Source organism: Lynx rufus, unplaced genomic scaffold (genome assembly GCF_022079265.1).
Source record: "Lynx rufus isolate CCGP_SWC_20201006 ecotype Redwood Valley unplaced genomic scaffold, mLynRuf1.p SCAF_18, whole genome shotgun sequence".
NCBI classification, from domain to species: domain Eukaryota; kingdom Metazoa; phylum Chordata; class Mammalia; order Carnivora; family Felidae; genus Lynx; species Lynx rufus.
The window spans coordinates 6,522,294-6,534,569 of record NW_025814832.1 but is presented as its reverse complement, the minus strand read 5'-3'; the positions used below and the strand labels follow the sequence as shown (position 1 = coordinate 6,534,569).

The 12,276-nt window shown below is 47.2% G+C and overlaps 1 protein-coding gene across 6 annotated transcripts in view; it reads right to left on the bottom strand.

Moving 5' to 3' along the window:
• Positions 1–8,446: 8,446 nt before the first annotated feature.
• The window catches only part of NF1 (neurofibromin 1), a 248,210-nt gene continuing 244,380 nt past the window's right edge, over positions 8,447–12,276 (bottom strand). For 5 of the 6 annotated variants that reach the window (XM_047080763.1, XM_047080758.1, XM_047080761.1 and 2 more), the window contains one exon: positions 9,949–12,131. In XM_047080763.1, coding sequence (XP_046936719.1) covers positions 11,989–12,131 — 143 coding nt within the window. In that variant the 3' untranslated portion in view covers positions 9,949–11,988. Of the gene's footprint in view, positions 9,761–9,948; positions 12,132–12,276 lie in introns of those variants that run through there. The other variant, XR_006962286.1, reaches the window with a different exon arrangement.

Here is a 12,276-nt window from a genome sequence, read left to right as displayed (position 1 = left end):
GCCCGGGGGGTGCCAAGGACTGGGGCGCGTCCAGGTGAGCAGGGCATCCAAAGACATTGTCCTTCCTTGTTGGGAGGGCTGCCCAGGAAGCTGGGGGTTTCACTCCCGTGGGTGCCCACGCGGAACCTTCTCTGACCCTCGGATTGCTAACTGATTGCTAACCTTCCTTCCAAGATTCTCAGAAGGGTGCAAAACCTTGCTTATTCGGCCCGAGTGAGTTCCAGATCCTTTCACCAGTGCAGAAATGGCTCCTAAAAGCCCAGTAGCCATCCTGGATGCCTCAAGGGCTGCGGAGCCGTCTCCAACAACGGGTCTCACCTACCGGAAGTCGGCTTCCCCGGGACTCAGCACGTTCCCCTGTTCCAGCCTGCTCTGCTGCCCCCTTCTGCAGAAAAGAAAAACTCCCAAGTCCTCAGTGTGACCGGCAAACAGGCAGGACCTTTACAGTGCGATCCCAGCGGGGGGGCCCTTTGTTCTGTAAGATGGCAGGACAGTAAAGCCATCCACCACACTGTTACCCATTTATCGAGCATGGACCTTGACTCCGAGACACTGACTCGACCCAGCGTTGATGGACGACACACCCGGCTTGTCTTACGAATTGCCTGTCCCCCCTGCCTGGAATGTCCTACCTCCTCTCGTCTCCACAGCCATCCTTCAGGCACCACCTCCTCCGAGAAGTCTTCCCTGAGTTGCCCTCACCGCTCTGCTCCCACAGAACCCCATGCAGACTCTCCTAGGGTGTTTCTGTGAGGTTCCGTGATGCTTGCTGAGCGTCCCAGCTGATCTTTGGCTCTACTTCCTTCTTCCTCGGGCCCCTGTAACAACGCTAGGAGACCGACAACACGCCCGGCACTGTGCCACGGGCTTCCCGTGAGCCAACTCTGTTGTCTCCAGCAGCTCGTGGGAGGGTTCGAATCCCAGCGGGTTGACTCCAGGTACCCTCTCCTGGTGAGGCCCGCTCCTCCCCTCTGGTTTCGTCTCCTGATAGCACCGGGGTCTCTCTGTCCTCCCAGAGCAAGAACTGCCCCCCCCCACCCCAAGCAAAGTGGGATCACAGCATCTTTGTGTCTCTGCTGGGGGGTTTGACCCACAGCTAATGTGTCTCAGGGGCCTTTGCTGTTAGTCTCGCGGGTCTTAGAACAAACAGGCTCCTTGGTCCTGCCAGGCCAGGAAACGCAGCCTGGTCAGGGCCAGTGGGTGCCACGGGCTGACTTCCTCTTACCCCCAGTAGGCTGGCATATGCTCCGTGCTGTTGGGAGCCCGGCAGGCCTGTCCTGGGCCTCTGCCATTTTTGTGGGAGGTATATAATGGAAAGGCTGAGAGTGCGGGGTTCAGACTCCGAGGGCTTGAGGTCCACGTCCTGGCTCGACCACTTATAAGCCATGTGTCCTCGACCAAGCGACTTAATCTCAATGCTCTTATCTGTAAAATGGGCATAATGATATCTACCCCACAGAGTAGTAAAGACAAAATAATATCCCCTATCTTAACCTTCCCACCCCAGCGTTCTTGAAAAATACTGGTGTGAACACAGACTGTTTGCTGTACGTTGTGCTTTTTTTTTTTTTTAGGTTCATTTATTTTGAGAGAGAAAAAGCACGAGTGGGGGAGAGGCAGAGAGATAAGGAAAGAGAGGGAGAATCCCAAGCAGGCTCCGTACTGTCAGTGAGGAGCCCAACGTGGGGCTCAAACTCACAAACCGTGAGATCATGACTTGAGCTGCAATCAGGTGCTCAGCTGACTGAGCCACCCAGGCGCCCCCATATCGGTCAGCTCAATAGTTAACCGTTGTCTTGGAGTTGAGACTCATGTCACAAGGCACCTGGGATATTAACAAGGACTTAGTCAATGGGTAAATGGCAGGCGGTATTACTGTGTTGTTAATTGTCGCAGTTTCCCCCCTGGGACCCCTCCCCCTCCAGGGGATCATACATTCTGCCCTAGGGAACTCAGAAAGTAGCCATGTGGGACTTACTTTGGGCCGTGAAATGTGGAGGAACTGTCACTTGGGGATAGACTTATGAGCCAAAGCATGGTTCTCCATGTCTCCTTGTCCTCTGCCATGAGATTGGCAATGTCCCGCATGGATGCTGCTTGTCAGCCTGGGTCATAGAATAAAGGTGACATGGGGGTGAGGCGGGGCCATTTGTTCCTGAAAGGTAACTGGGCTCAGGAGGAGGGCTGAGAAAGGTTATCCCAAAGGCCTGATGATCAGAGAGCCAGAGACTGTCAGGATGGGAGACACCTTCCTGCCAACCCCTTTGTCTGATTCAAACCCAAAGTCTCAAGAAGGAAAGTGAGTGCCCAAGGTCACAAGGCTTTTTGGTGGCAGCGACAGGACCACGGCCCAGGTGGCCTCCTGGCCCCCATCAATGCTCCTTCCCACACGGAAGCCTGGGGGCAGCAGGTGGGGCAGGTGATCCTGGAATGACTGATGTAGAATCTCAGGCAGTAGGCGAGAGTCCCAGCTACTAATTCTGCCACCCCTGCTTGAGAAGCTTAAAAACCAAAATAATAACACCCAGAAATCCAAGGTGTCCCAGTTTTGCTGAATACACACGTGGGAGGGGTGTGGGGGCTGGGAGCTGGGCTGGACAAGCCAGGGTCACTGAGATTTAGGAACACAGAGGCCAAGGGAGTGTCAGGTCTTCCTGCTGGGAACCCCCACCCACAGTGACACTGCACAGGAGGCACTGGAGGGTCACCTTGCCGTGAAGTCCTCCAGAGGCCTCTTGAGAACAGACTGAGGTGCAGTGTTTTTATGGTTTGTTTTGGGTAAACTGCACACTCACCATGGGGCTTGAACTCACGACCCTGAGATCAAGAGTCACATGCTCCACTGACTGATCGGCCAGGCGCCATGTTTAAAGGGGGCTCTGTCGGTTAAGTGTCTGACTTTTGGTTTTGGCTCAGATCATGATCTCACGGTTTGCAGGCTCTGTGCTGGCAGTGTGGAGCCTGCTTGGGATTCTCTTTCTCCTTTTCTCTCTGCCCTTCTCCCCCTCAAAATAAACTTAAACAAACAAACAAATAAATAAAAGGGGTTCCAGCAGGGATCCTGGCCTCCAGCAAAGGCAGCCCAAGAAACAAAACAGCAAAGGAGCAGAGAGGGCTCCCTCCCCGTGCTCCATCCATCTGCCTCCCTGGGAATTGGCCTGTTCTCCACCGCCCCCTGCTGTTCAGGGGAGGTAAGATCACTCCTAAGAGGCAGTGTTGCTTTCCTAGACGACTACGTATAAACTATGCATATGAATATATATGTGCACATATATAAACGTAATTGAGGATCAGCCCTCATGCACAGTTTTCAAACTCTTGATTCTACTGGAAGTTTTCTCTCAAATTTAAATATTCTTTAAACCCGTTTTTAAATTTTTTTTTTTTCAACGTTTATTTATTTTTGGGACAGAGAGAGACAGAGCATGAACGGGGGAGGGGCAGAGAGAGAGGGAGACACAGAATCGGAAACAGGCTCCAGGCTCCGAGCCATCAGCCCAGAGCCCGACGCGGGGCTCGAACTCACGGACCGCGAGATCGTGACCTGGCTGAAGTCGGACGCTTAACCGACTGCGCCACCCAGGTGCCCCTAAACCCGCTTTTAAAGGCTATATAAGGAGGCCCTTGTCAGCTTCCAGAAAGTGCTGGAAAAACGTAATTTGGCTAACGTTTTGGTTGTCTCCAGGTGTTTTGATATTATATATGATACTTTAATGGAAGTCTTAGCACTCTGATCCCTTTATTCTCTAGGCTAGATGACCAGATTACAGTATTACTGGGGCAAACAGTGCGGATGTTCTTAAGGCTGGTGACACAGGAAGATGAGGTCAAGTGCATGAGTCCATCCCACTCTCTCCTGACCAGCACCAAGTATCAGTTAGATACATCTATGCTAATTTGACAGATGAAAATGATATTTCACTGTGTCTATTGGAATTTGTTTACTGAGTGTGAACTTTTTCATTGTATAGTGATTAGCAGTTGGTACAGTATTTCCTTTCTGTGAATTAGCCATTCGTGTCCTTTGCCCATTTTTTTTTCTACATGGGTCTTTTCTTAAAATTGATTTTGGGGCACCTGGGTGGCTCAGTGGGTTAAGCATCTGACTTCAGCTCAGGTCATGATCTCTTGGTTTGTGAGTTTGAGCCCCACATCGGGCTCCTTGCTGGCAGTGTGCAGCCTGCTTGGGATTCTCTCTCACACTCGCTCTCTCTCTCTCTCTCTCTCCCCCCCCCCCCTTCTACCCCTCCCCAGCTCACCCTAAGTAAATAAACATAAAAAAATAAAATAAAATAATTTATTTTAATGAACTCTTTATAATAGGAACAGTTTCTCTGTTGGCCTTTATTTTTATTTAGTTTTTTCTCTGTTGGCCTTTAAATTTTGGGTGAGTTCTTTGGACATGGGGACATTTTGGCATAATCTTTAGGATATCTTCCGCTGCTTTCGGCTTACAAAGTCCTTCCCTATTGTGAGAGTTATTTATGTTCTTGGCCAACATTTCTAGCCATCCTTCTGGACAACGAAGAATAGCTTTTTGGGACCCTTGTGATTTATTTTGTGGAGCTGTGTGACAAGTCTGGGAGTGACAGTGAGCAGAAGTGGTTGCACGTCTGGCCTCAGGCCTATAATTGCTAATGTGAGACCTCCCTGGGTGCTGGGCTTTCCAATCTGGTAGTCACCAGCCCCATGTAACTACATTTAATGTAAATGAAATAAAAAGTAAGTTCGTCAGTTTCAATAGCCACATTTTGGCCTCGTGTGGCTGTGGCCACCATATTGGACAGGGTGGCTATGGAACATTAACATCATCCCAGGGGGAGACTGGGGCAGCGGTGCCTGAGCTCCCCCTCTGCTGTCTGACCAGCTCTTTGCTGTGGAGGCGGCACTTTGGAGCCATAGAAACTGGGTGAGCAGCGCCCCCTACCAGCCAGTGGTGGACACTTAGCAGGGTGGGGAATCCGCCTTGTGGCTTAATGAAATTTGGAGGTTACTGGTGTTTTGTTTCGTTTAAACTATAGCATAATTAGGACCTTTTTGCCTGTTCCATTCTATTTAGTTTGATTAAATGATCAATTTGAAATATTTTAAAATGTCTACATTATCTAGTAAGGGAAGTTTCCAACTATGTTTTTTTCTTTTTTCTTAGCCATGCTTTCTTGTTTATGCTCCAAGATACACCCTAGGGTCATTTTGTTTGGATCTGGATTGGAAGTGCATTAAATCAGCAATTTGCAGGGGCGCCTGGGTGGCTCAGTCCGTTAAGCATCTGACTCTTGATTTCAGCTCAGGTTTGAGATTGAGTCCCACATCTGGCTCTGTGCTGACAGCGTGGAGCCTACTTGGGGTTCGCTCTCTCTGCTCCTCTCCCCCTCTCAAAATAAATAAATGAACTTAATTTAAAATGGAGTTAAAAAAAAATTAGTAACTTGGGAAGACTTGACACTGTACTATTCAGTTTTCCCACCCAGGGCTGTGGTCTGTCTCTCCATTTACTCAGCTCTCCTTTCAGACCTGCCGGTCAGGTCAGTCACATGCCCACCTGCTGAGAAGTGCTGTGGGAGGAGAAGGACAACACAGTTACTTTTTACGAAGCAAAATTAATTCCTCTTAAAGAATCCCCTCTCTCCCTACTCTTTTGAGGTTGAAATGGCTTTTTCATTATACAAAGACTTTTTAAAAAGGTTCGTGCTTTCTTCTAAAGGTATGAATGGACAAAATACATTTTGGAAATTTTACTGAAACGTGAAATCTCAAAACCTGGATTACGGTTTTCAGTCAGTCTTTATTAGGAGACACAGGTCATCTCCATTTTGGTAGGGATTTTGCATTGGGATTGCAATTAGGAAGAGGGTCTTTTTTTCTTTTTTTCTTATTACATCTATTTCTACAGTTCCCTGAGAACACAGAGCCTTACGTGTCCTTCAGCAACCATCTGCTGAGGGCCTTGAACGCGCACGATGCCTGTAACTGAGGCTCAGAGCCTAGCCGGAGTGTAGGAGCGCTCCATCCCAACCCTGCCAACGAGCAGCTGTTCCAGAACCCAGAGAAACAAGTGCCTGAACGGAGCCATTTCCAGGAGGTGCTGATGCTGGAGTTCATTTGTGAAAACAAGGGGTCCAATCGATGTTTCTTTCTTCCGTGAGCGCAATGAATGCCTGCAAACTCAGAAATGGACTCTTTTGTTAATCAAAACAAAACAAACCTTTTTTTTTTTCATTTGTCTCCGGATACAAGTATGGGGGGTAGTAGTGGCATTTTTGCTCGAAGCCTAGATCACCCAGTTCTTTTCTGCCTTCAGTGCATAGATCACTCAATCAATAAGGGAGGACCCCTTGCTATCAGTTTCTGACTGTACTTTGACTTTGGGCCAGACTCAGAGATACAGAGTACCCGTTTTTGCTGCTCTGGGGCTAAGGCATGTTTGTTAAAAATCTTTGTAAATGTTTATTTGAGAGAGAGATAGAGGTAGGGAGAGAGAGGAGAAATAGCATGAGCGGAGAAGGGGCAGAGAGAGAGAGAGGGAGACACAGAATCTGAAGCAGACTCCAGGCTCTGAGCTGTCAGCACAGAGCCCGATGCGGGGCTTGAACCCACGAACTGTGAGATCATGACCTGAGCCGAAGTCAGATGCTTAACTGACTGAGACACCCAGGTGCCCCTCTTTTTTTTTTTTTTTAAAAAAAAACATTATTTATTTATTTATTTTGAGAGACAGAGAGAGAGAGAGAGAGAGGAGAGATAGCATGAGCGGAGAAGGGGCAGAGAGAGGGAGAGGGAGACACAGAATCCGAAGCAGGCTCCAGGCCCTGAGCTGTCAGCACAGAGCCCGACACGAGGCTCGATCCCACAAACTGTGGTGAGATCATGACCTGGGCTGAAGTCAGACACTTAACCGACTGGGCCACCCAGGTGCCCCTATAACCCTACTTTCAACTGCTCACTAGACATATCTCCACCCGGACACACTTCTTGGTCATTTCTCAAGTCCCCGAGGGTGTCCCAGAAAGCAAAAGTCTGTACAGGCCAAGAAAGGGCACGGGGCCCCGCAAAAAGATAAACAATATGGTCCGTGTCAAGGAGCTTATTGTCCAGGGATAGATAGAGAGGTGTGGTCCAAAGGGTTATTACCCCAGAGGCATCCCTAGTTTGGGCTACCACGCTTTAGGCCACGGGGAAAAGACAGCGGAGTTATGCCTGGGCACCCAGGACAGTCACCTCAGAGGCTTTAAACTCTTGTCTGTCCCTCTTAGAACCCCATCCCTGGAGTCTGCCTGTGCCTCAGAGGGCCCAAGAAATATTAGCAAGCTCTTCATGGGAGGTACACCTGCTCTGCGTCCCCACAAACAGACCAGCCCTTGCCCCACACGTGCGGGAATCTGTTTCATGGTGCTTTAGTCCTTTATTTAACGCCAGGCACTGCCATCCTCCTAAGGATCAGCTCTGTCCTGCCTACAGGGTTTAGGCTGGATTCTTTCTCCACCCGGGAGTAGCCCACCTAATGGGATAAATAGTAAAGCTGGCATCAGCTGAGCCAGGGAAAGTGTTTTCCAGTGTTTACCCATGTAGTGTCACAGAAGAGTCCACGGAGGGAACGCTGAAAAGGTGGAGAGAGGTGTACGGTCCCAACACAGGCCCTCTGACTGCTCCATCTCAGGGGGGTCTTGGCATTTCCAACGGCTCATTTTAAAAGAAGTCAAGACGGCTCATCCCAGAGAACAGTCACCCCTCAGCTTGAGCTGTCCTGAAAAAGCACTGGATGGGGATCAGGACACACAACCCCCAAACACGGCACAGAGAGTCTGAGAAAATGGTGGAGGCATTCACTCTGACCTTGCCCCTGCCCTTTCCCCCTGAAAACAGGGCATAATCCCCTCCTGTGAGAGCCATTCTCCCTAGGCCCAGAAAAAAGGAGCATCCTTATGTCCAAAGACAAGACCATGGAAACAAACAGGCCTTGCTAAAGTGTCCCCCACCCTCCCCTTGACTACACTTACCTCACACTCTTTGACTATCATGTTCCTCCGTGACCGCCCTCTTCATCGAGCAGAACAAGCATAAACACCCCCAGGTCTAATTGCTTCGGGTCTTCATTTTCTTATAAAGGCTCCTGTGTCATGTAAAACTTGTATACGTAAACCTGTGCTGTGTGCTTTTCTTCTGTTAAGCTGTCCTTGTCAGTTTAATTCTCAGACCCAGCCAGGGACCCTAAAAGGCTCGAGGAAAACTCTTCCTCCCCTACACGGTTCACCAAAATTATTTTACTTTTCCTTTAGAGAGGTTCTGGAAATAGAAAGGTCTGTCCCATGCTGTGGGAGGGAGGAGAACCCAAGGCATCCTTAAAAGAAAGGAACCGGCCTTGATGTTTCAAAAGATCAGGGAGAAGTGGGGGGAAGTGAGAAAACAGAGCTGAGGCATGTGAAGCAATTAAACAACTCCCCACATCTTAGAGCAGATTGAATTTACATTTTACTTAAAAAAAGGGGGGGGTGGGTGGTGTGGAGTACATACACAGGGAGGAAAACGGGGTGGGAACAACAATGGTCTGAAATGGATTTCTACAATTTTCCCCTACAATGATCCATTCTGACTGCCGGGCAGTATTTCTCCTGCTGGCGGACAATATTCACAAGGCTGTAGACAAGGGAACTGCCAAAGTTTAGGCCCAGATGGAAAGGAGAGGAAGTTATCATATACAATGTAAGTTTACAATACACAGCATTTTCTTTAAATGATGTAACGCAGTCGCAGGAAGAAGTTAACAATACTAACACGAGAATAATCAAATTTTTGTTATCCATGTACAGCAACTAACTGCTTTACAAAAAAAGCAAAATAATACAATATATCATCACATGTATTTACAGTGTAGTAAATATACTTTTCTGTCAAATTTTACACAAACTATTTACAGGTGAATATACTGCTTTAAAAAAAATTGTGTGGCTGACACGAAGAGTGAATTTTTTTTTAGAAGTCCATTGCATAACATTGAATAAGACATGCCTCATGATGCCTGGAGGGCTGGGAGGGGTGTAGCAAACGGAAAGCCAAAACAAAACGGAAAAAGCCTAAAACCCGCTAAGCAGGGAGGGAGTCCTGTGGGGGCGGCAGCTGACTGCTCCTGGGGGTCCAGGCGCCCCCTCCTCCTCCCTCCCCCCCCCCCCCCCATCAGGATTGCACGGGGCTGGCATTCTGTAACGGGCAGGGGAGGGGTGAGTGGATGAAGGGCAGAGCCTCGCCGCTTTCCCCCGGAGCCGGGGAACGGCGTCACGATGTTGGTGAATAAGCGCGCACCCCTGGGATGGGGCCCGTGATAAAACAGGTGGGTTCTGCACAGCGATGTGCTGAGTCACGTTTGCCTCTTTAGCAAGTCAGGGGAAACATCCACAAACCCCAATTATGATGTTCTTTGTAGAACTCACATCGGATTACGCAAAATGGGCAACTTGCTCTGAACCTCAGATTTCTTGTGTAGATAGATGGTGGTAGGAGGCCTGAGAGAGTGTTTCATTTCTCAGGGGACGAGTACTGGTGAGGCTTAGGCTCATGTTCATTTTAGTTACTTGGAAAGTTAGGTTCTCCTCAAAAGTCAGAAGTTCTCTAAACAAGGCAAATTTTAAACCTTAGGGCGTTCTCAAATTTCCAGGATGTACTGATCAAAAAAGTATTTTTGCAGTTCAAAGAAGGCTCAATTTTGATTTGTGCAACGCTGATCATTTCGTGAGGTACTTCAAGTGAATTCATTCCATTCATTACACTAGAGGGAAATAATGAATAAATTTAAGAAATATCATACCTGGAAAAGTTTGTTATGGAAACATCACTATTTTTTAACAGAAAACCTTTGGCAGTTTCTCTATTTTGATTGGGAGAAGCAGAACAGTGTAACAACACCCACCAACACGCACCGAACCAACCAAGAGGAAAAACATGGAACCACAATGATTAAAGGCTCACATCTGCCTTTTATTCCAGGATCCAAGGAGTCGCGATACCTTCCCAGGAGCACGGGGTCGTGGGAGAACCACGACCTTAACAGCAGCGTGGCATCGGGTTGTTAAGGATCTACCTCTAAACTCAGCTCTAGTCTTAGCATCTTTATAGACTTAGTTGCTCTGTTACTATAAACACTACTCTAACGCAGCCTCTACAATAAAAACACAAATTTAGTTAATTGCACCTGTCTTCAATATTTTCCAACAATTCTATGTCAAAATAACCATTAACTTTAGTATTAACTAAAGTGTTTTCTTTTATTTTGGCAGATGGTTCTTACTTTTCCGAGACTGTAAACAAATTAAAAAAATTAAATTCTTGTTATTTCTCAATATCAAAAGCAATTTTATTTACATTAACATATTACATTGTTACTGTGTGGATAAATGTGAAATGTGTTATATTATTAAAATCAGAACACTTCAATGTACCATTATTTCTTGATTTAGCTGTGGAATTTAATTTACTGAAATCCGCTCATGGAATAGCACTACAGGAGGCTCCCCTCCCCTACGTTTCTTTCCCCTCCCAAAGCCATCACATCGGAACATAAAAAGGGAACCTGGGAATAGGGGGATATTATCTTTTTGTAATAAATACGGTTCAGTTCTAAATTGGAACATCCGGATACTACGACTGTGTTCACTGAAGTCAAATCATTTTGCATACTGCAGGTACCACCCAAAACTTGGGTCTGCATTACCAGGGAAATTCCAACACCAGGATAACCCATACGGTTCAGTATAGCAGCAACTGTTAAGGTCCCCTATTGTCACACTAATGCAGGCCGGCCAGTCCTTTCACAGTGGTTAAATGCAGTTCTATCATATAGAACCCAAATGGTTTGCTAAAAGGATTCCTGATTTTTTCGGAGGGGAGGGGGTGAGATCACAAGACACTTAAAATACATGTCGTCAAAGAAACTTTTGATAATATACACCATACTCTGTGTTTCTGGGAAAGTCATCCGACGAAATTAAAAGCATCAGCTACTCTAGAAGTCACGTACCATTCCATTTTGCTATGGAGCTAATGCAAACATTTACGAAAATGACCTTCAAGGAACAATTTCCAACACTTTGTTCATGGATTACCCTGCTCAGAATTATTTAGGAAAGAAGAGAAGGAGGGGGAAAACAGATCATGACTATACTTAGTATAGTTTTGGCTTACAAAAACAGAAACAACAACTTTCAGCATACTTGAAGGTTAAAAGATAATCAACTGGAGACAAAAATAAACTAGTTTGGATGACTGAGTTTGGATAAGGCCTCAGAACCCGTCGCTTTAATTCGGTAACGTTAAGATATACGTGGTTATGCTTCCTTTCCTGTGATTATTGCTAAAACTCGAGTGTTAGTATTTCTTAAGAACTCATTACAAAACTCTAAATCCCTCCACCCCCCAAAGTACCTTGCCTGTGGCTTTATGGTGTGAAGTCACTGAGGCTTGACGTCTACGGTTCCTCCGGTTTTGTAAGGTAAAAAAAAGTCCACAGCTAAAAGTCAGATTAAACATACCGGGGTTATAGTACTACTTGTCCCATGAACTCCTATCTCGAAAGGTGTGTAAGTGAGACTAACACTTTACTTTGTAGGACGAAGGAGGGGAAAACATAGAAGGCAGAGCTCTGTGCAAATGGCTTTCATAGCTGGCCAGTGGTAGCAGTAATCAAGAGTTCATCCTTTCTCACAAGTGGGACGTTCTCAGTTCAAGCGTCCTGACCTCCCACTTTCTTTGCAGTTGTTCCGAACACCTGCTCACACCAGACACACCAAAAGTAGGAGAACGACAACAACAACAAAAGTGAAAGAAAAAGCAGCATTAGATTTAGGCAATGCTTCCAAGAGTTGATCATCTGGCAACATGGCAGACTCGGACGGGCTCCTCGTGGAACATGAAGTGCAGCGTCACAGCACGGTGGTGAGGGGTCACTGGTGAAGAGCCCGTGTAAGTTAAGTCTGCTTGAAAAAGGAAAGGAAGAAAGCTTCACACGATCTTCTTAATGCTATTACGTTTGAAACTGCCAGCGCTTCTTTGCTTCTGCACCTGGCTTGCGGATCCATGGCGAGTGCGTCCACTGTTACAGTGGCCAGAGGTGGGGGAGAGTTCAACGTTCTCCTTGTCGATCCCTGGAGAGAAGAGAAGCAGCCAGTTACTCTCCCTCCTCTGGTGCTGGGCTCCGGGGCTGAATCTCAGGACGTGTAAAGGAGGTTGCAACCTGGCAAATTGCTTTCGCGTATTTCATTGTAACAGCTGCTAGGATGTTTACTCACA